This window comes from Anser cygnoides, chromosome 2, assembly GCF_040182565.1.
Source record: "Anser cygnoides isolate HZ-2024a breed goose chromosome 2, Taihu_goose_T2T_genome, whole genome shotgun sequence".
Taxonomy (NCBI): domain Eukaryota; kingdom Metazoa; phylum Chordata; class Aves; order Anseriformes; family Anatidae; genus Anser; species Anser cygnoides.
Window position 1 is genome coordinate 123,918,083 of NC_089874.1, and position 21,820 is coordinate 123,939,902.

General features: G+C 35.8%; 1 protein-coding gene across 3 annotated transcripts in view; it reads right to left on the reverse strand.

The window, feature by feature from the left end:
* The window catches only part of NSMAF (neutral sphingomyelinase activation associated factor), a 37,956-nt gene that overhangs the window by 6,998 nt on the left and 9,138 nt on the right, over positions 1-21,820 (reverse strand). For 2 of the 3 annotated variants that reach the window (XM_048072390.2, XM_066993014.1), the window contains exons 2-23: positions 21,143-21,232; positions 20,967-21,045; positions 20,807-20,874; positions 20,683-20,719; positions 17,747-17,797; positions 15,246-15,317; positions 14,817-14,864; positions 14,666-14,718; positions 14,040-14,169; positions 13,000-13,071; positions 12,024-12,132; positions 9,989-10,165; positions 8,989-9,068; positions 7,520-7,610; positions 7,363-7,426; positions 7,182-7,233; positions 6,109-6,229; positions 5,689-5,820; positions 4,121-4,163; positions 3,567-3,724; positions 1,974-2,082; positions 556-614 (exon numbers count right to left, since the gene is read on the reverse strand). In XM_048072390.2, coding sequence (XP_047928347.2) covers positions 556-614; positions 1,974-2,082; positions 3,567-3,724; positions 4,121-4,163; positions 5,689-5,820; positions 6,109-6,229; positions 7,182-7,233; positions 7,363-7,426; positions 7,520-7,610; positions 8,989-9,068; positions 9,989-10,165; positions 12,024-12,132; positions 13,000-13,071; positions 14,040-14,169; positions 14,666-14,718; positions 14,817-14,864; positions 15,246-15,317; positions 17,747-17,797; positions 20,683-20,719; positions 20,807-20,874; positions 20,967-21,045; positions 21,143-21,232 — 1,895 coding nt within the window. Of the gene's footprint in view, positions 1-555; positions 615-1,973; positions 2,083-3,566; positions 3,725-4,120; positions 4,164-5,688; positions 5,821-6,108; positions 6,230-7,181; positions 7,234-7,362; positions 7,427-7,519; positions 7,611-8,988; positions 9,069-9,988; positions 10,166-12,023; positions 12,133-12,999; positions 13,072-14,039; positions 14,170-14,665; positions 14,719-14,816; positions 14,865-15,245; positions 15,318-17,746; positions 17,798-20,682; positions 20,720-20,806; positions 20,875-20,966; positions 21,046-21,142; positions 21,233-21,820 lie in introns of those variants that run through there. The other variant, XM_066993015.1, reaches the window with a different exon arrangement.

Sequence of the window (21,820 nt, forward strand, 5' to 3'; positions counted from 1 at the left end):
ATTTTATTATAAAAAGGAGGTACAGATTTCTCAGTCTTTGAACTGAGAATCTAAAGTGAGAAATTACCAACTTCTCAAGCCTAGATATAGACAATATTGAAATCTTTGAATTAAAGATCTAAAACTTTAAAATACATGTACTTAAGCTTTTTAATTACAAGAAATATACATATTTCAGTTCATTAATTTCTGTAGTAAGTGACTTGCAAATGTGACAATCCAGAAGCAAACAGAAGAAGCCTTTATATATTGCTTGATATGTTTCAGTATTCATAAGAAGTAATTGAGTGTGAACGGAAAAAACAAGAATCTTGCATCTAGCAGATTAGGGCAAAGCTCCTTTAAAGACTGTAAAAAAACCTGAACTGATTCTGGAAAAATCCCATTTAATGTTGCCTTCCTTTTGCTCTCAGTGAAGATATTCAAGGGATTCAATCTTAACTACATTTGAAAGTTTCACGCTGTTTTATTCACAAAACATTATTTGGTGTTACAACCTATTACTGAAGCATTTACACTGCAGGTTCTAGTAAATACCTCTGCAATAATACTCACCTTGGGATGTAGTGAAAACAGAAGACCCATTGCCTGTGACTGCTATTCCAGTAATTGCCCTGTTTAATACAAGTAAGCTTATAGGTGATTTCATAGGTTTTAAAACTTAACCACCATACTGTAAATTGACTATAGCTGAAATTTGTTATTTCATCTCTGTAACAGTTAAGACATTCAGGGAGATTAAAAACACTACAGAGGCGTTACATGCCTATATACAAAAATATACCTTGATATATGTGAAACACCAGTACAGGTCCCCCATATTGTTCTGCAAGAACTTCATCCTCACCAGAAAGGACATGCCCATGTGAAAGGATTAATGATTTCACATTCCATCTTCCCAATTTGGCATTAGCTACAAAAAGAGAGTTGGAAACCTGCCTACAAGCAGATATTGAGTACCTCGAGTATTGGGATTTGGAATTCATACATTTTTTCTCCTTGAATTTGATACTGGCAGAGTCGCTATAGTCTACATATTTACCCACCAACCAACTTAAGTCAGTGAGTTAGCTGTTAGGAAGCACAGAGCATTCTGTATTGCCAAAACTCTCTTATACAGTTCTGCTTCTATTTTTTAACTCAGTATTTTTGGAAAAAAATAATGTTTAGATGCTAAAATTAAAATTTGTTTTCAGGATTAGGATTTTCTTAACCCCTAACAACCTGGTAATGGGGGACCTTTCTCACTGCAAATACTGCCTTGTTTTCTGGACAAGGAAATACCTCTTTTCTATATTAGGTTATAATCACAGAGAAGGTAGTTCCAGTCAGTAAGACATCCTCCTACTAGTCTAGCCACTAGGAAAAGGGATGGGGCCAACGGAAAACTTGTTTTTGAAAATATGTTTGCTCTTGTTCATTGTTAGGTGTTTTCAAAGTTCACCTCAAACTGTACTATTGGCTCATGGCTCCCTATGAATCCATCAGAACAGTAGTATAGTACCTGGATTACCTGACAACCTATGGCTGGAGGCTTGTCAGACTGCTCACACAGGAGCAGCTCCAGGTATGCAGCAATTGAACTTTTAATTGACTTAAACTTTCAAATCAAATGCTATGAGAAATTAGGTGCTCCTTGGCTTACAAATATACAAATAAATGGAAGTATTTATCTAGCTGCTGCTATGACAAGTTTGGAGAAAAGTAATCAATACCTGCTTCAGATACTAAAATGATAATGAACTTGGCTGTAGATCTGTATAAAGAATAAAATTAAACTGACAAATACCTTTTCTAGATTGATAACTGGTCATATACTCAAACCATCTTTTGTAGCCAAATCAATAAGATGTCTCAAAAAAAAAAAGTCACCATAAGCCCTAACCCATCATTCAGATTGACACACGGATGCCCCTTATCCCCCAGTTAAATATAACAAAATATGTGACCGAAAGGCAGAGAGTAGTACCTACTCTTTGTGAATTTTATATTGCTCATCTAATTTTAGTTTGGCAATATTATTCCAAGCAAGCGTTATACTTTCTTCTGTCAAATCTTCAAACGATTCTTCATTTGCAGAAACTGCAATAAAATGTGCCACAATAAGAGTTTCATCACAAACAGAAGTCAAAAAGATGAATTTCAAAGAGCTAGGTAGTTGAAGTTGCAAACATAAATATGAAAGTACAGAAATCATGCAGAGTTTCAGGAATACAAATTTCTGGCTACTGTAGACAGTGACCAGATAATTTTTTTTCCAAACCTTTTCCTGAATACATAGGGCTACAGTAAAAAAAATATGTTGTTGTCCTGCTCCCCTTCCCCCTCAACTATGGCTTTTAAGCCAGAGATTTTATATAATACATTTCCAAAACAGAGGGAAAAAATAACCCTGAACACTTTCTGCAGAGATGTTGTGGTGTTCCTTTGAGATGCCAAGAGCTTTCCAAATGGAAAAGTACCAGGAGAGCCACCTACTGCTACAAAACAGCATGTGCTTTTATTATCTTATTTCATTCAGTTAGGAATGTTACAAATGTATTTCACTGCAGTGTTCTGAAAGTTAAGAGATAAAAAATGCAAAGAAATTGAGACAAATTAAATATCCATTGCTGTAAAAAGGCCAAGTCTAGCAAGAATTAGGTAGTCTACCACCATAAATATTTAATACGCATGACCATTATTACAACCATACACAACTTCCAAGGCCAATCTTGCCATTCGGATGCTTCAGCTTGCCATGCTAAGTAGTAACCAACTTTACTTCTCTGCTTAAAAATGATAGCCATCAAAATGTAAGTGAATCAAGGACAACCAACTGAGAGAAGTCTTTCCATGTTATACCTGGGCTGAAGATCCAGTCCAGTTTATAGTAGACTACTATTCATATGATGAGGGCCATAACATCTTAATTTCAGAAAAATGGGCAAAGTTTCACATGAACAGAAGCCTGTGTTGCCCTTACACATCCTTTTCTTGAAGTTATTCAACCAACATTTTCTTCCATACTTACTGTAGAAACAAAGTTATTTCTTTACAGATTTTCAGTCAAGTCCTGGTAGAGTGGGGAAAAAACAACAACAACACAACACAACAAACTACAGGTTTATATCCGGATGCTCAAATTAAGTTCTTAGGGTTCACTTAGACCAAGCCAATCAAACACCCCAAAGACATCCCTGTTCAAAAACTGAACAAATCTTTATGTCATTTAGAGTGCCTGCAGAGATAGTCAAGAAGTTGCTGTCATGTCAGTTTGATTCTGAAGTGCCATGAAAGGCCAGGGAAGATAGCCCTCCCACAGCTTCAAAAGCAAAGATTGAACAGTCCCAGAGGAGACCACTGGAACATAAGGCAAAATGCAGGACCAGAGCTCCAGGACAATGCATGTATTTTCAAATTTGAAACTGATCTTGTCAGTTTTTCCTTTAACAGTTAGTTCATGTATTTATTTTGAGTTTGCTTAAAGGGCAAGTGGCCAAGAGAGTTATATAATGAGATCCTGTGGGAAAAAGATACAGAACTCCAAATCAGTTATATCATCAGTTTATCTGTTATACACTTACCTGGAGACTCAGTTATGGAAACACTGTGAATAGATGTTCGAGAGGAGCTTTTCGATAATATCCGTTGGGGATGAGGAATTGTAAACAACTGTTTTGGCGTCTGTCCAAACTCCAAGATTTGTGTCAGCAGAGCTACTTTTTCATTAGGGTCCATAATACTTCAGAGGAACAAGATATTTAATTAGGGCAAGTTGTTTGTTTCCTCCCTGGAAGCATGGATCTGTACATACAGTTACTATGGCACTATCAGCAATCACAAACTCTTACAGAACAGATTTACCACAGATGCAACACACATCCATATGACAGTTCCACTATTTTAATAATACTAAAATTTCACAGAAGTCAGACTGAAGAATCACTCAAGTTACCATCTTTTAACATTTTTTAAAACTTACAACCCTGTATCAGTTTACTGTGTATTTGGGAGTCTAAAATGGAAGAGCTACACCGTTCACATACAGAGCATTCTTACAGACAGCAGAGAAGCTGTAGGGATACTGGCAAATGTAGCTTACTACTTTAACAAATGCATTCTGATTCTTGTTAATTACCTGTTTAAATCCACTCCTCCTTCATAAGTTAATGGGTGAAACACTGGAAAAAAATAAATTCATACAATATAAATATACAAGGTTCATTTTCTTTGTTTTACATATCTACTATGAACAACTTGTATTTTTACTCAACTAAGTTATATTTTAGTAACCAAGCTATTTCATTGAGCTAGGTAGTTTGAGATCATGTGTTTTAATCCTGGGTTTCTCACTTGAAATAAAATCCAGGATTTCTAAGACACTCAGAAAAAGTTTCAGAAGTCAGTCCTTTCATAATGGTAGCAGCTGCAAATACAGTGAATTAATTTGGGACCTCTGTATCTGAATACTTACTTTGTCTTTTGATGTAAGGTCATTCATACACAGAACCCTTCTGTCTCTTGTCTACTCAAGACTGTCTTGCAAATTCATCCACATTGCAACGAGAGAAGCACGCTGTGTTTTACAAGTTTATTTGTGAGATAACATATAGATGCCATAACTTAAATGCCAGTTTTCCTCATTCAAAGCCTCTGGCATATTTTACTTGACACTTAAGGCATCCAACCATATTGTAACCAGACCCTGCAAGGCTAACATACAGCCAATCATGATTTAAAGGCATGTGAAAAAGCATATTAATATATATAAATATTTAAAATCACATCATCTGACTTTTAAAGTAGAAAGCATTGACAACCAAAATTAAGAGGTACTTATTCCTTCCCTCCCAGTATTTGAAATAAAGAATAAAATTTATCTATCTTGTTGAGTGCACGCTATCTCACATTGTCTCTTACTTGTAATCCTTCAAAAGGATCAGGGCTTCTGAAATAAACAGAGTATCTTCACCCTTTAATACAAATCTGCTAATGTTCTTTTACCAAGACGACATTTCCTTATCAAACAGTAACATACTTAAGCTAAGTATCAGACCACTGAATAGACTGATCGTTGGTATTCCTATTAGGTCTAGAGAAATTAAACATGCCAACATAGCTATCCCAGAATAACATCCTCTTTTATAAGCATTTACAATGGCTACATACATGTTCAGCATATATACCGAACAATGAAACTTTCCACAAAGTATGCACATTACACAAGGACAAACTCAGTCACCACGTATGTTTTCCTCCATTCTCACTCCTAAACAGCTGTAGCCCATTAGATACTTCTTTCCCTTGACAATTCACAGAAGAGGAGGGGGGGGAATTTTAGAACTGAAAATCTTACACTGTAATTACAGTGTAGGAACGTTAAATACACATTTGTGTGGAGGCTTCTACGAACTCCCATTCTTAACTGGGAAACACTACAACTTCAACACTACATTGCCACACCACACTGTATAAGCAAATAACTGCAATGCTGCAGAATCTTCTTGCCTACCATTTAAAATACATCTTCAAAGATGCCAATAGATTTTACTGGATAAGGCACCATTTCCAGTAAAGAACTGTATTTCCTTAAAGGATCAAGAATTCCAAGCATAATTATGAAAGCTCAAAGCAAATCAAGCATTACAGATGGCTGTTAATTTACCTTTTTTTTGGTTTTGCTAATTCAATAAAATGTATACTTACCATTGTGAGCTGCAACCGCTTCAGTTCCCTTCTGCTTGTAGCCAAATACAATGTCAATCCATTCATGAAGATGTTCTGATACATACTGACTCTCTAAAGCCTCTCGGCTCTTCTGAAGAAAATCATCAGGACCTGGCAAGAAAAAGGTTAATTAAAGAAGATATCCCTCTCAGTATTGGTATCCATTTATGTTGTTCTTCACATAGAAACCTGGGCTCTAAACAACTACAACAACAAAAAAAAACCACCAAATTCAAATTTGCTATGAAAATTAAATGTAACTATTATACCAGTGTTTAAGAGCAAAAGTTGCTTCAGAAGAAAACCGAGTAAGAGCTTTTTAGAGGAGAATAATCCCAGGAACCTAATAATAATGATAATTTAATTCATTCATAAAACAAGAAGCTTGACTATTACTACCTGATGCCCAAGGTGGAAGCTCTACGTCTTCAACTGTCTTTCCACCTTGTCTTTTTCCCAAGTCCAACTTCAAACTGTTTACTAGAAAACTAGAATCATTTTCATAAAATTCTGGAATCAACTGGTAGAAAAGGAAAAGAAAAAGGAAAGTTCTAAGATCAGCTTAGCTTTGATCATTTTAAGTACAATACAGTTAATAAAAAATAAAAGTTATTGAAATTCATATATTAAGCTCTAAAGGTGGATAGACATTTCTCCAGGCTTTCCTCTCTGTCAGAGAACACTGGAAACTTCCTTCTGTTACCCTTCCAACTAGGCTTCCTGCCTACCAACATGGTAATTGTCCAAGTTAAATTCAGAGTAGCATAAATATTTTTAACATTATATGTATGGCATACAAATCCATAATATCTAAGAGTAGCTTCAGAACTCTAATCACATAGCTGCCTTGTTACTTTTAAGACATCGGGTATGATTCAATACAAAAATCTAGAATAAAAATAGAATTACAAGAACAATTTGAGAGGTTAAGTCAGTTACTTTAAAGACCACCACAGCTAACCATTCTTAATTCCACTATTAACTATTAAAAAAATAAAAGTAGTATTTAAGTATCACTAACCCTGTTATCAAAGAAACGTTATTTAACAGTACCCACAATCTGCCAATCATTCAACATGCTCCACAAGTTTTTGTCTCTAAAATGCTCAAAAACCTAAGATAAAATTTCTGTAGTCGAATCTCTCCAGATATACTGTTATAATGCAGCCAAATCCTAATGAGATTCCAGCAGGTGAATCCAGTGCATAAAATTGTATTTTTCACCCTTAATACACTTTGATAATTTCCCTTTATTCAAGTATCATTCATACTGACATTTGTCTTAAAAAGAACGTAAAGACAAACACGGAATAACGCAATTATAGAGAATAAAAGTTCAAAACTTTAAAGGATTCATAAAATGCAGTCGATAGCCTCAATAACATATAAATTCAAATCAATGGAAGGCATCTGAGAACAGAAAGCTCAGCATAAGCACTAAGAAGGACTTGAAACATTCTCTGGCCATTTACCTCTTTGAAATCTGTGGCACCATCCAAACAATTTTTCCAGGTTTCTGCAAGACTAGACAACATGTATCAATCACACATTTGTTAAACAAAACAAAACAAAAACCATGTTAAAAGCTTTGTGCTCCCTTGATACCTATTTTAAAATGAAAACAACTTTACTATAGACAAAACATAAACACACCTGTTAAACGTTCTGTCAGCATGATCAAACTTTCCGTTCTGCAGACAGAGCATATATTCTGGAGCTAGGGAGAAAGAAAAGGTCATCAGGTGGCTTCAAACCTTGTCCCCTTCTGAGGCAATTGTCTGCATAGAGAACACGTAAAAAGCTATCTTACCAACTCTAACAAGATAAAATAAAACATAACCCGGAGATGAATAGTGGCTCCCATACATGAACTTAGGTTCTGGCATTTCCTGATAACGTGTCTGCAACATAATAAGAAGAAAAGAGTTATGTTTAACATCAGCACTCGTGCTTTCTTTCAAAATTGTACACCCATATACTGTCCCTTTATCTATTTATTAAAAAAGAGAGAGTTGAGGGTCACCTCCCAGATTTTTTTTCCTAAAGAGAAAACATATTCTAAGTACTAATAACTATGCTGCTTTAATCAGATCAGTAAATCAATAAGAAGGCACAAAGGTTTTTTATAACTTATCATCCAGAATTATCAGGTCTTAGGCTTTTTTCTTCTCTCACTTTCCACACACCATGGCAGTGACTTAACTTCAAAGTACTTAATATTTTTGTTTTTCACATGAAGTTTACTAAGATTATGAAAGGCACATATTGACTGAACTCAGCCTGGCAGATTCCCTCCTGCCTTAAGCTCCTATGTGTTACCCCCAAACCCAATTGTATTCTAAATAAAAAGCTCATTAAGTATTTGCTGTTATTGAAAAGGTGAAGAGTACAAACATCATCAGTATTACAACCTTAAGAACCATTTATGATTTTAAAGTACTTAATATTTTTATCAATAAAATGCAGCTAGTCTGGCAGTATTTTCTTCTCTAATACTTCATTAAGGACTAATGAAGACTCCAAAACACGAAACATTTTCCATAAATTATTTTGGAAGAGTCAACCTACCATAGTAGAAAATAATTTCATACAAAGAATTAAGAGCAAAAAAACTCGGGACCTTCTAACTGTAATTCAGTATTTGACTGATTATGAAAGGAAAGCGTGCCTATTTTGAGAAATGGAAGAAGTTTGTGTACTGCTATCTGCATGTGGAAATTTCAAGGAACTCTGATCTCCATGGATCCATTTTTCCTCCCCTTTACAAATTCTCCCTCAAATTCAGCATTTTTCTAACACGGAAATATTTAAGATTTCTGTTAGTTTGCCTTGTGTAATGCATACACATAGTTTACATTGTGTATTTCAATCCTTTGGTCTTGAAGTTTTGTATTTCCATGTATGTTAACAGTATTTCAGTGCCTGCCATACAAATGCAGTTACAATAGTGACAAGTTGGTGATCTTACTATTAAAAAACAAAACCAAAAAAAAAAACCACAAAAAAAAACAAACACAATATTTAAAAGTACAATATATATGATATGTTAGTAAGAGAGATGAAGCAGATTTAAATAATTTTAAATTAGTACCAGTAAAATCAGTACTCATAAACTGAAAATAAATGTAATACTGTTTATAGGCAAGTTTGCTTCTGATAAGGTTTATAGTATTTTATACATGTGCATTAACTCCCAAAGGTTGCTTGACAAATCTCCTTTTATTTCCAGTATGTACAAGACACAAAATGTTCAGTATAAAAAATTCAAGATATACATACCAATAATCTATCCAGCCTTTCCTTATTCAGGGCACCAATTGGTTTACTAAGATCACGGAATGTTTCAGGCTTTGTTAGATCTAAAAAAACATAGACAGACTATGAATTGCTCCTGCTAGGCACAAATTTATTCTGATCAATAGTAAAAACCACAACTATTGCAACAATCACCACAGAAACACCCCAGTAATTTTTCCTTCTCCCCAGATGCAAAAGAATAAAATTCTTGCTCTATGTAGCTACTCAACTCCTTCCTTCCTGGTAGACTTGCTCTTAAACCACTTGCATAAGAGCTAGTAGTTATACATCCTTGGCAGTTATTGCAACTAATGTCTTCTATATTAGACACAGAAGCAGCTGGTATTGCTTTCTTTCTGCTCAACTATTCTGCATGCTACAGTTACAACCCACCAAACAATCAGATTGCACTACCTGAGCAGGTGCTCAACACCACGACATTCCTCTACTCTACTGGTTTTAGAGGGACAAGCTTCCAAAACAAATTATACAAATATCCTTAACCAATGAGCCTATTTAGGCACAATCCTTGTTAGCCTATTCAACTTGAAATATTTGGAACTGTGAAAGAACACCTGAATCCTATACATTTCAATACATCCAGATTGTTCCACGAAAGGCCATTTTATCCATTCTTACACACTGAATGTTCAATACCACTGATTTTCAGTGACCAAGCAAATGCTAAAGAGTCTTTACGTGAAAAGTGAAATATTTAACAGAAAAGTGAAATATTTATATATTATATATAATATATTATATATAATATAACGTGAAAAGTGAAATATTTAACAGAAGTGGAAGTTCAGTTGTCCACTGAACTCCAGGATAAGGGTAAGTGCAAACAAAAACATCCAAGGCCACTAACACCAAGTGCATTTTGATGTACCTGGAACTTTTGGCAGTGTAACACCCACCCCCCCACACCTGCCCTAGAGATGTTAGGCATGATGCCCTAACATGCCTTCTTGTATACACATACCTAATACTGAACTAGAGTAGTCTGCTATGATCCAGGGAAATACAGGATACTGGGAGAGATCATTGCAGCTCCTATCAGCCAGATTGTTGAGATGAAGAAGATATTCGTAGTTTGATAGATGTCCTCGCTGCCATTGTAACATGTAACTTTCAGCTGTATGCTCTGTAATATGATTTTCTAAAATAAAACATAGCATTAAGGGGTTTTGAGGTTTGGAATTCCACCCACAAAATTATACTGTAATTAATATTAATCAATGTAAAATAATTAAGGGCTCAGTTGTTTAAAAGAACCAATCAGAATTAAGTAGAAAATTTACGTTTCAATAGCTATTATTCTTTATATATTTTGTAATACCTGTTCAGATAGGCCTGAAGTGCATTCTACGTGTCGTCCCCCCCACCCAAAAAAAAAAAATTTAAAAAAATGACCCAGAAGGAGTTTTGAAACTGAATATGGACACAATAGGTGGAAAAGAACTTGAAAGTTTATGAAGTAATAGAACAATATTTGCAGACCATGAACAGCTTTCATGGCAAACAGGCAATCTTTAAGATTTCAGGTTTCAAGAAGCAGCTCTGCTAGGAAGCAAGGAAAAAAATAAATACGTTTTTCTACTGGACAACTCAGGACGCCCACTGACAATAACTTATTGCAAGGAGTCACACACTGTAAAAGGAGTTCAGTATCAAGACAACTGAAACAGAGAAACTAGTGGAAGACAAAACTTTACCACCACTCAAGAAAGTAGGAAGTATGTACCTGAAGCATCCAGCCACTGAGATGTTACAAGCACCTTTAGAAATTATAAAAGGGTGAGCCCTATCCCTAAAGTCCAACATTGACAAAATCTTCAAGACAGAACAAAGAACTGCGCTGGAAGCGGAATAAAAGAGAGAAGACTGATTTTTCCACTCCACCCCCTTGTACATCTTTTGACCTCTTTGGAAAGTAGAGTTGGACTCAATTTATTTCCATGGAACTGGAAGCTTTGACTTCATCAGTCCCTGCACCTGGAAACTTTGTCTTTGGAAAAAAATACAGGAGAAAGTTATCCAGCAAAGTCTGAAGTGGGGTAACAGCATGCAATTAGTTTAACAGCAGAGAAAATCATGTCAAACTCTACTTCCTTTTCAAAAGGAAAATGTAAAAGACAAAAAGGATTCTCAAGTTAAGTGATCATTTCATTGTGGATTTTCCAGTTTTCTTTGTGAACACTCCAAGTTTTGATGAAGTGGGGAAAATGTCAACTGATATTTAGGCAAATTCATTATAACAGAACTACAGTTCCGGTACAACAACGAGATAGTACAAAATTTACATAAACACTTTCAATATTGGCAGTAAACATGGAGTTCCAGTGTTTCAGTTGTAGTAGCAGTCTAGAAAAAATAACTATTAGCTTTTCCTTTCATTTTCTCAGTGCACATACTAGCATTTTAGAAAGTTTGTGTTCATGATCTGCAAAAGATATGCACCACTTTCTAGGAATTAATGAATAAAAGACTTAATAGAAATGATAATTTAGTAGTTTTTGAAAGGTAATTTTCATCAACCATTGCTGCTGAGCTTGAGGAAAGTTCAAATATTTGTGTGCACAAAAAAATCCATTCACTACAGGAGCTTTCTCAACACGATTTATACTCAGACTTAACAGGGGGTAGGAATGGAATCCACCCACAAGCCTGTCTATATTCTTTCAGCAAAGCACAGTTTAGCTGAGTGGATCTTTCTTACTCCTTGCTTTGAAGAAGCTCTATTTTATTATTTTGGTTTTTGGGCACTACATATCAAGTTGCAGATTAAAGGAATCAGTTTCACTTTAATAATGTTATCTCAGCTTTCATACTCAGTTCTTCAAATACAAACAAAAAACATGCCACTTTGCAACATTCATTTTGAACTTTGCTTGCTTCTACCAAAAATTTTTAGGGCCTATTCTTCCAATTCTCCCTACAAATCAAGAAAGCCAAACCCAGACAAATTTCCCCTCACAAGAGACTGCAAACTACATTAATAAATAAATACTGCAAACCTAGATATGTTGCAATAAGGAAATAGAGCTCATCTCGATCTTGACAGCTGTAGAATTTCAAGTAGATATCAGAACATAGATCATTTTCTGTGCAAAATACTTCAAGTCCCTTAGAAGTTAAAGGGGAAGAAAAAACAAATTGAAAGCGGTTACTGACAAGGTATAACATTCATGTTTTTACAAAATATTTCAGTTACTAGTATTTAAAGCTTAAGACTAATAAGCTGGGCAGTAGTTTTGCCTACATACAGTCTAACATCTTGATCTTTTCTGTTTCCAACCCTAAAAGCATTCAATTTACACCCAACTAAGCAAACAGATTTACAGCTGTCCACAGACTGACTCCATCTAGCTTGTTTAAGGACAGGTAATATATTTTTTGTCTTAAGTGAATGAAGTGAGGCAAAGAGTTAAAGGTCCATTTAGTTTAAAGGTGTTTTGACATGCGAATTTTGTTCAATATTGAAATTTCAGTGATAACACTGAGAACACACAACTGAGGTTCCACCATGGCACTGTCGGTATCCCTCAGTCATGTACAGCAGGGCTCATCACTCCACATTAGTCTCAAACTAAACTAGTGATCAGACTCCCTCCATGAATCAATCCAGAGAGAGAAAATACACCATGAGAGGGCAATTCATTCTATCATAAGACAGGTGTTTGAGATAAACGGGATGAATTGTTCCCTGGAGGTACTCCCTTCTCCCTTCCCCTACACCGACTGCTTATGAAGGAAATTTTTCATCCTTGACAGAGTTCAATTTTCCTGTTTCCATCTTTCTGACAACACAGGTAACTAAAACACCTTCTAGTGTTTTAGATTTAGTTTGAGTGCTGTTCACTAAATATTCCACAGTTTTTAAAAACATATACATTTTACCTAATGATGCACACAATTTCAGCTGGTCAGTTTAACAAAACATATACACAGCATGCTGTTAAAATATATGTATATATATATATTTGAGCTTACCAGTGGCATTAGACCATGTCTTCTTTTATAGATGCGACGTACATTTTGCAGTGTTATTTGTACTACTGGTTTCTGTAGGGGGAATGGGTAGGGCGGTGAGGAAGAAATGACTGAGGTATTCCAGGAGATTTATATTCTTTTACATTAACCTTTCCAATCAATCTGAAGTTTCTCTGAACTAGAGATACTAGCAATATCAAAGCAATATCCACCCACGTCATTTTAGAAGTGAAACAGTGGTTTTAAGCAGTTACTTTAAAAAAAAGGAAGTTTGTCTTTGCTGTTGGTCCTTGTCTGAGTAGCAAAGCAGCTTAAGAATAAAAGAAGAACAATGCATTATCGCCTAAATCTGTTGCCAGTAAGAATAATCAAGCAAAAGATGCGCAGAACACAAAGATCTGTATTAAAAAATAAGGAAGCCATTGGGTTGCTAGGCAAAATGTTTGCCAATGGTGCCATCTAATGGACGAAAATTGAATGGCATTTTGTCATAAAAAGATGTGAAACATTTTACTTGTCTGGACACATTTTCAGGATTTTAATAGCCTGCTAGGACTATTGCTGCTATTTCTGTGACAAAGTTCCAAAGCAGTGAGACGCTGTCAATTTTCCCCTAGAGAAATAAATGCTCAGTTTAATAGAAAACCTAGCTAAAATCTTCCAATACGAAGTAAATGTATATAAAGCTCTCACCAGGTAGGAACAACACCACAGAGTAAGATTAGAACTTTACCTTAAATGAATTTTTACAAGAAGTTATTGTTAAATATTAATGGAGAATGAGCAAAGGACATTTTGTGCTTTGTCAGTAAGAGGTAAGTTTTAAGCAAGTTAGCACAGAGTCAGACTACTGAGATATACTGAATGAAGTCAGAGCAGCATAAATTAAAGGAATGCTAAGGAACTTTTTATGAGAACTGAAAATACAGTTTTTTGGAGATGTGCTGCATGTGCATTTAAGAGGAATAATGTAAAAAAAACTGTCCACTAGAGGAGCAGTGTGCTCACACCATATGCAAGACCATCTATGAGGCACTTACAGGATATCCATTAAGAGGCTGGAAGTACAAGTTAGCATCAGTAACACACACATGCCCTGGATTAGTCACCAGTGGTGTCACCATTTCTGCTTTACATTCCATATTCAGCGTTTCAGAAATGCTTTGAAATCTACAAGTGAAGAAAGGGAGTAAGTTTACCTCTGGTTCTTACATACGCAGAGCTACCCTTAAATTCTTCAGATTAGTTTATAACCATGGGATGTCAGAATGGGGACTTCGCTATTTTAGGAAAGAAGAAAGTTCTTTGTTGAGACCTCTAATTTACCAAGTCATGTGTTCTGCACCATTCTCAGAGCAGTATACCATTTCTATGTTCATTTTTCTATACAGAGCTTTATTCTGCATATACCAATGCCCAATTTGCAAAAAATTAATAGGTAAAACGAACAGTTTGAAGAGGAAAGAAATGGGGGGAAGTAACATATTCACCTTGACAAATTCTGTATTGTAGTTCTCCATTCCAGGTGGTTCAGAGTGTAAAGAAGATAACTCTCTGAATTAAAGAACTTGTGCTTCCCCAAGGAAGCACTTAAGTACTGAAGCAGGAGACTAATTGACCAGAAATTCAAATATATTTTCGCAGTAGAAAGTTATTAGAAAAATACCTGTTTTTATCAAATGAAGTTCTAGCCAAACGGGATTGCAGTATAGCAGTTATCTAATGTGAAGAAAAAAGAAAATACAGTCTATGATCCAAATACAATTAGAGTTTCATTAGTAACTTTGATATTCTGATAGAAATAATGAGATACTTACCATGGCAGCTTGATCTCCCATCTTATCTAGACAAGAAGCCCTGTAGAGCTGAAGGACATTGAACTTTAAGTGAAATAGCACAGCATTCCCACACAAGTCACAAGTCAATAGCAACTGGGAGGGCATTAGCGTTCTTAGTGCTGGAGTACTAGAAGAGTTATTATTCTTTCCTTTTAAAGTAGAACATGTTTGGTCGTTGTTATTAATTTGTCTATACACTACCACCCCACACAGTAAAAAGCTATTGAGAGTAGCTTACAACAGCTTTCAGAACTAGATGCTATGTTCAACTGCTGCATTTTAAAAAAATAGATACTCCCATAATTTCACTTCGAGAATAAGTTACTCAAAATATTTAAAGAAAGCTCCCCATCAAATACCAAAAAGACACTCGGACAAAGTGTGTGGTGATACCAAATAACCACGTACCTGATGCAGAGTTTGCACAACATCTCCTACTTTCCCAGCCACATCCAGTTGAAATAAGTGTTCTGTGGTACCCTAAAACCAAAAGGATATTTACTACAAGTAAGTTTAAAATAAAGTGCAATGAAAAAAAAAAAAAAAGGAAAAAAAACACCTAAAATTAAAATACACGAAAACCTTGTCAAATTGTTTCCATAGGTTGCAGTATACATTTGAAAGACCTATGTTAAACTCAAACTTTTTTTTCTTTACAAATCCATCTTCCCTGTAGTAAGCTTTTTGCATAGTAATTGGTCAGTTATTTAATATAATGCAACATAATAGCTTTGAAGTGCTCCATTTAATATAGTGAAAACATCAGTAAGTGTAGAACTAGTACATGTTCTAACTACTTTAGTATCACAAACATGTAAATATAGAATTAGTAAATGCTCTGACTAGTAAATGACAATACATTTGGACAGCTACTATATACAGTTTTTTAGACAAAATATTCCAGACCATTCAATCTTGAAAGACCTGGCTTTAAAAGTCATCATTCTTCTCTACATAAATAGTTTTAAACTGGAATGATTCCAAATGTAATCACATGTTTGGACTACTCATTAATAAAAACTCTAGGAAACCTGCTTTGGCAGGGGGGTTGGACCCGATGATCTCTCGAGGTCCCTTCCAACCCCTACAATTCTGTGATTCTGTGAAAACTTCATGAACATCAACCAACTTGTGTGGTATACTCATTTCTTTCCTCTACAAAGTCTTCCCAGATCTCTCAAGTGTCATTTCACTAACATTTCTCATTTTGACTTAAGTATATTAAAAGTATGCGCGTGGATCAGCTGATAGCAACTCTTACACAACTCATCTTTAGCAAAGGTGTTTAGGATCCCTTGAAAGACCCGGAATGTAGTATAAAACTGTATTAACACATTTCTGTAGGGTTTTGTTTTATCTTTGGTTAGAGTTTTAAAATAGTGATTAGTAAAACTAATTCAAGACATTGATCAGTGGGTACAACTGGATTAATTTAAAACTTAAGGAAACAAAACAAAAACCTAGAATTGCAGCAGCAATTTGGTTAAAAACTTTGTAACATTTTACAAGTACACAATTTTCCTTCAACAGGGGAAGCATAGCTCTCATAGTCTAGTGGATGGTCTACGAGGGCTGCTTATAGCCGACAACGTAGAAGCTTTCATGAGCAGTTCTCTGTCTAGCTCTCCAGCTGTATGCAAAATTAGCAACGCAGTGTTTTGTAATTGATCTCAAACAATCAATGGAAGACATGGAAGCTAAAATGTACTACCAGATTCCAGCACTCAGTGAAGCATCCAGAACTGGAAATGATTTAAGTGTAAGATACCTAGCAGCAATAAAAAAAAAATATTCTGAAGTGCAGCAATAAAAAAAAAAATATTCTGAAGTGACTGAAGGCTAACTGGACTTCTGTTTTAGTTCACAGAAACATACCTGCACTTTTGTGAAGGAAGTTGTATTGGTTAACTTTCAGGAATGATTTAGGTATGAATGACTCTTGTCTTGGGACAAACTAAAATGAAAAACCTTCCCCAAAAAAAACACTAATTCTTTTATCTTTTCACTGTTTTGTCAATGTGATAGTTATAAGATATTTAATAAATTGTGCACTTGGAGGCAAAACAGAAAATACAAGGAGCAGAACAGAAATCAGGTTTAGCACAAAGAACTAATGGCATAAAACAAATGAAAAAGGAAATTTAAGAAAAAAATAAATAAAATAGTTGAAGAGACATCAACAAAACAACCCAAACCAGTTGTTTAGAGAACAATTCAGACAATCTTCTTGTCTCTTATAGCAGTAATACATATTTATGGAGTCCATGACTCCTGAAATTTTTTACTTGAATGAATATGGCAAGAAATATAATATAATAGCCTGTTTCAATTCTTGCCTTTGGAAAGAATTTTTGGGCAGAAATAGTGTTTTAATGACTCTGCATTTTCATTTTGTATTTGTATCTTAACCCATCTCCCGTTCCAGCTGAAAAACCCTTATTTGTGCACTTTGAGGCCTTCAGGCTCAAGAATTGGAGCAGACTCACCCTATCAGCAGAAAGGAACCAGAAGCAAGCTCTGGTTTCTGCTGTGAGCAGACTTATCTGCCATTCCTTTGAACCGTGACGCATTCAGCTGGGAAATATCAGTTAGGAATCTCTCATCGCCAGTATGCTTAGAACTGAGGAGAAGCAGTGTCCTCTAAATACTAGTGCCCAGCTGACAGCTCTGTTCAGCCCACAGAGCTGCACAGCAAGGGTCAAATCTGCAGTATATCCTCCAACAAATAATACAAATACACTGAAGAAGAATTCAAACACTGTTTTTTATCCAATATACACAATTATTTATTTTTTAAGCTTTATTGTCATATTCCTCAACTTATACTCATCTTACTCTTTCCCAAATAAGAGCATAGGTCTTTGCAGAACATGAGTTCACTAAAAACAGTGAAAAAAATGTATACTTACTCTGACCGTTTTATAGGGTGCAATGATGTTTCTTTCTTTAATGAGAAAAGCCTGAAAAAGCAAGAATGTTAGTTTTAGTCTGAAAAATAAAAAAAAAAAACAAAACAAACACCACCCTAAGCAAAAAAGAACATATCCAAAAAAACAAAACAAACCCAAACCCACATCAATAATAAACATAAATCCTGATAAAGGCAGAGCTAAAAATACTGTTTAAGCAATCAAAATACTGGGTTGCAATATCCTGCTTTAACTACCCTACATGAACTGCAGAAAAACAATGACCTTTTGTAGCTGCTAACCACAAAAGGGACAAGTGTCCAATGCATTTCAGAGGCTTACTCACTTATACAGTCAATTAGTGAGCTTTTATTCCCATCATATGACCTTCAAGGAGCTGCAAGATTAAAGGCAGTAAACACAGCCACCAGTCTGGCCCCATTCAACAGAATACTCCTCCCCACCTTTTTGTCTGGCAGCTCATGTCCCCAGGGTTCTGCCTGAAGGGAATGCCCCTTCCCACAGGGGAAACTCATGAAATACCATGAGCCTTCTCAAATGAGCTCTTTCCACTGCCAAACATCTTGCTTCCTGTTCCGACAGCCACGAACCTCAGATTTCCTTTCTCATCCAATAGCTCGCTTCTGAACAGTTTTGTTTCTCTGATGCTACTCTCAGACCTGGAGAGGACCTTCCCCCCCACTACACCCCCCCCAAAAAAAAAAAAACAAAAAAAAAACCCAACAAACACATGAAACCTTCAGATCCTTCTCTTCACAGCTCCTACACAAAGGCTTAACTGTTGGCACATTGGTTTATCACCTTATCATCTGCTGTCTGAAAGGTGTCAAAAGCCAGAGAAGTCATGTTTTGCCCTGTCCATAGGAAAGGCTCAAACTTGTTAAAATCTCATGCCTGATTAAGACTAAATCAGTCCTGAACTCCACGAAAGGCACCAGACTGCACTACCAACTGTATTATTCTACACCATGGCCTGAGAGCCTTTCAACACACCAGGCATCCACATGGCTCCACCAGACCCAGTGCCTTCGTTTGCTTCCTGCAGAGAGCACCATGCCTGTGGGTCTGCATTCAAAGGCAAATAAAGAAAACCATAACCAAGAGAAATACTGTTATCAGCCTGACAGATGAGGGTAGAGCAGTGGACATTGTCTACCTGGACTTCAGTAGGGCTCAGAAGCTAACATCAGAGCCGACCTTTGCCACGTAACAACTCACAGTACGGGCAACCCAGCAGAAATTGAGCGGCATGCTTAGAAGCTTGAAGACTCAGCATGCCTCTCTAAGTGCTACATCAAATAATAATGGCAATTAGTTCCTTACATCTGACATCAGCTTTTACAGACCTGAATCAGACTATAGGAGAATAAAAATCAGAGTAAGAGACACCTGCTTTATACTCAGCACTTACTTCTGTACGATAACTAAATGTTATTCTACACTGAAAGTCCCAAATTCCAAACTATGAGGGAAAAGTCAACAGCACACATCAAAAAACATATGGAAGCAGAACAAAAAAATTAGCATACTGCATTAATTTCATATTTTGGAGGACTTTTCTCCAATTCTATCTTAAGAAAAAGTATCAGAAAATAAGTTAATATAATCTCCAATTACTATTTATATTTGCTGTTTTATAGTAATTATTTTTTAGTTTTCTTGTTACATAAAGCAAAGCTTCTTATCCAGCTATGCATTAACAAATTTGAACCCAAAGAAAAGGTGAACATGTTTAAGATGATCCAATTATTCAATATGTACAGTTTCCTACAAGACAGAAATTCTACTAAAAAAATATTCAGAACTAGATCATGATTTATCATCAGTACAACTACTGAGTGAGTATTTTATACTTGAAAGTCCCTATGCCTTTTATATAAAATACCAATATGTATCATCACAGCAAAATGTTTCAGTGCATTTCCCCAGTGACAGAAGGATGACTGGCACGCTACACGTAGTGGGACTAACAACATTTGACACTTTAAAAGTTAATTCTCTTTTCTTCATGAATGTTTTTATACTCATCTATTCTTCAGAACATCAGTGTATGGTAGATGGGATGAATAAAAAGCGTAATGAAATAAAAGACAACACTTTTTTTTGACCACCTGCAAGTTTGCATGGAACAATTAGAAATACCTATAAACAACAACTGTAAAACACTCAATACAAAAAATAGCATAGACAAAATTAAATGCTTGTGTACCTCTGACTGCCAGAGTACAAAACACAAGGCTTTCAATCTTAACTCTTGGTAAAAACATTTTACCTTCTCAAACATTCTAGCATATCTGTATTTCCCACCTCATCTCTGTTCTTTCCATAAAGGAAAACATGAGGGGTTTCTTTGTTTGTTTGTTTTAAGCATTGGAACACTTATCAGCCCCAATTTTGCAAAGCTTGAAGTATATTCTGTTGGTTAACATTAAGTACACATATGTTTAAGTTAATCACAACTCATGACTGAAACTTGAGCCCACATTTCAGGATAGCTACTGAAAATGACTTGGTGGACATACAGTAGAGTCCAATGATTTCATAAAGCTGAACTGAAAGGACTAAGATGGCTTTGCCATTACCAATACATGCTGCAGAAAGAAAAAAAATCTATATAAAACTATAGCAAGACGAAAACAAGGATGATTAATAACCACTTTGAAATCAGTCTATTTGCCTTTTTCATTCAATTCTAAAATTGCCCTAAGCTCTTTTATAAAATGCAGTGTAAAAAATTCTTTTATAGTTTGAAATTTCCAGCATCGATAATCTCATGTTAATGCTAAGGATTTTCCACACCAATTAGTTGTGTTTCCAGTCAACTCACCCTAAAATTCCAGCTCTGAGAACAACAACAATAAAGAATGTAACCTTTCATATTTATACATCAAGAATCTGTTTTATGCAGCTCTTACCTGATTACATACAACAGAAATCCCTCCGGATGTTTCCCTAAAATGTAAATAAGATATTTAAAGTGATGGGCATTTCAGCTTTTTAGAGTTAAATGCATATATACAGTAACTCAAATTCACATACCGAGTGAAAGGATTATTTGCTTCATTGTCTTCTGGGGCTTTTATACTAATGCAGTCTCTCAATGGTATCTGCAGCAAGTAAGAAAAACACATACCCCTTCTTAAAAGGTTTTTAAAAGGTATCTTAATTTATCAAGAACTTGCAAGGTTACACTGCTTACCTTGATAATGGGTTGGATATTTTCATCAGGTTCAAAAATGATTGATTTTGAACAGATTTTTAGAGAACCTCTGATTTTTCTAAAGGAACAAAAAAACAAGTAGTAGTTGTGTGCGTTTTACAGACACATGAGACTAGAACGACTAGAGTAAATGAATATACGTAAAACTTTCGTACCTTTCATCCCTGCAACCTTTATTTATGATATGATTAGCTGTGTGCTGTTCAAAGTAATATTCTTCCAGGTTAAGAAGCAGCAGTGAAAACCTACAAATAAATAAACAAAAATTATTTCTTCAAAAAGAAAACACCATAAAACAGTTAATGTTCTTAATAAAATATATCAAGTGTTTCGGAAATCTTCACTAATATATATATAGAATCACTAAGGTTGGAAGAAACCTTCAAGATCATCCGGTCCAACCACCCCCCTACCACCAATGTCACCCACAAACCATGTCCCTAAGCACCACGTCCAACCTTTCCTTGAACACCCCCACGGATGGTGACGCCACCACCTCCCTGGGCGACCCATTCCAATGCCTGACTGCTCTTTCTGAGGAGAAATGACTCCTAATTTCCAACTTGAACCTCCCCTGGCTAAACTTGAGGCCATTCCCTCTAGTCCTATCCCTAGTTACCTGTGAGAAGAGGCCGACCCCCAGCTCCCCACACCTTCCTTACAGGTAGTTGTAGAGAGCAGTAAGGTCCGCTGTTGAGCCTCCTCTTTTCCAGACTAAACACCCCCAGTTCCCTCAGCCGCTCCTCACAGGACTTGTGCTCCAGGCCCTTCACCAGCTTCACAGCCCTTCTCTGGACATGCTCCAGGGCCTCGATGTCCTTCTTGTAGTGAGG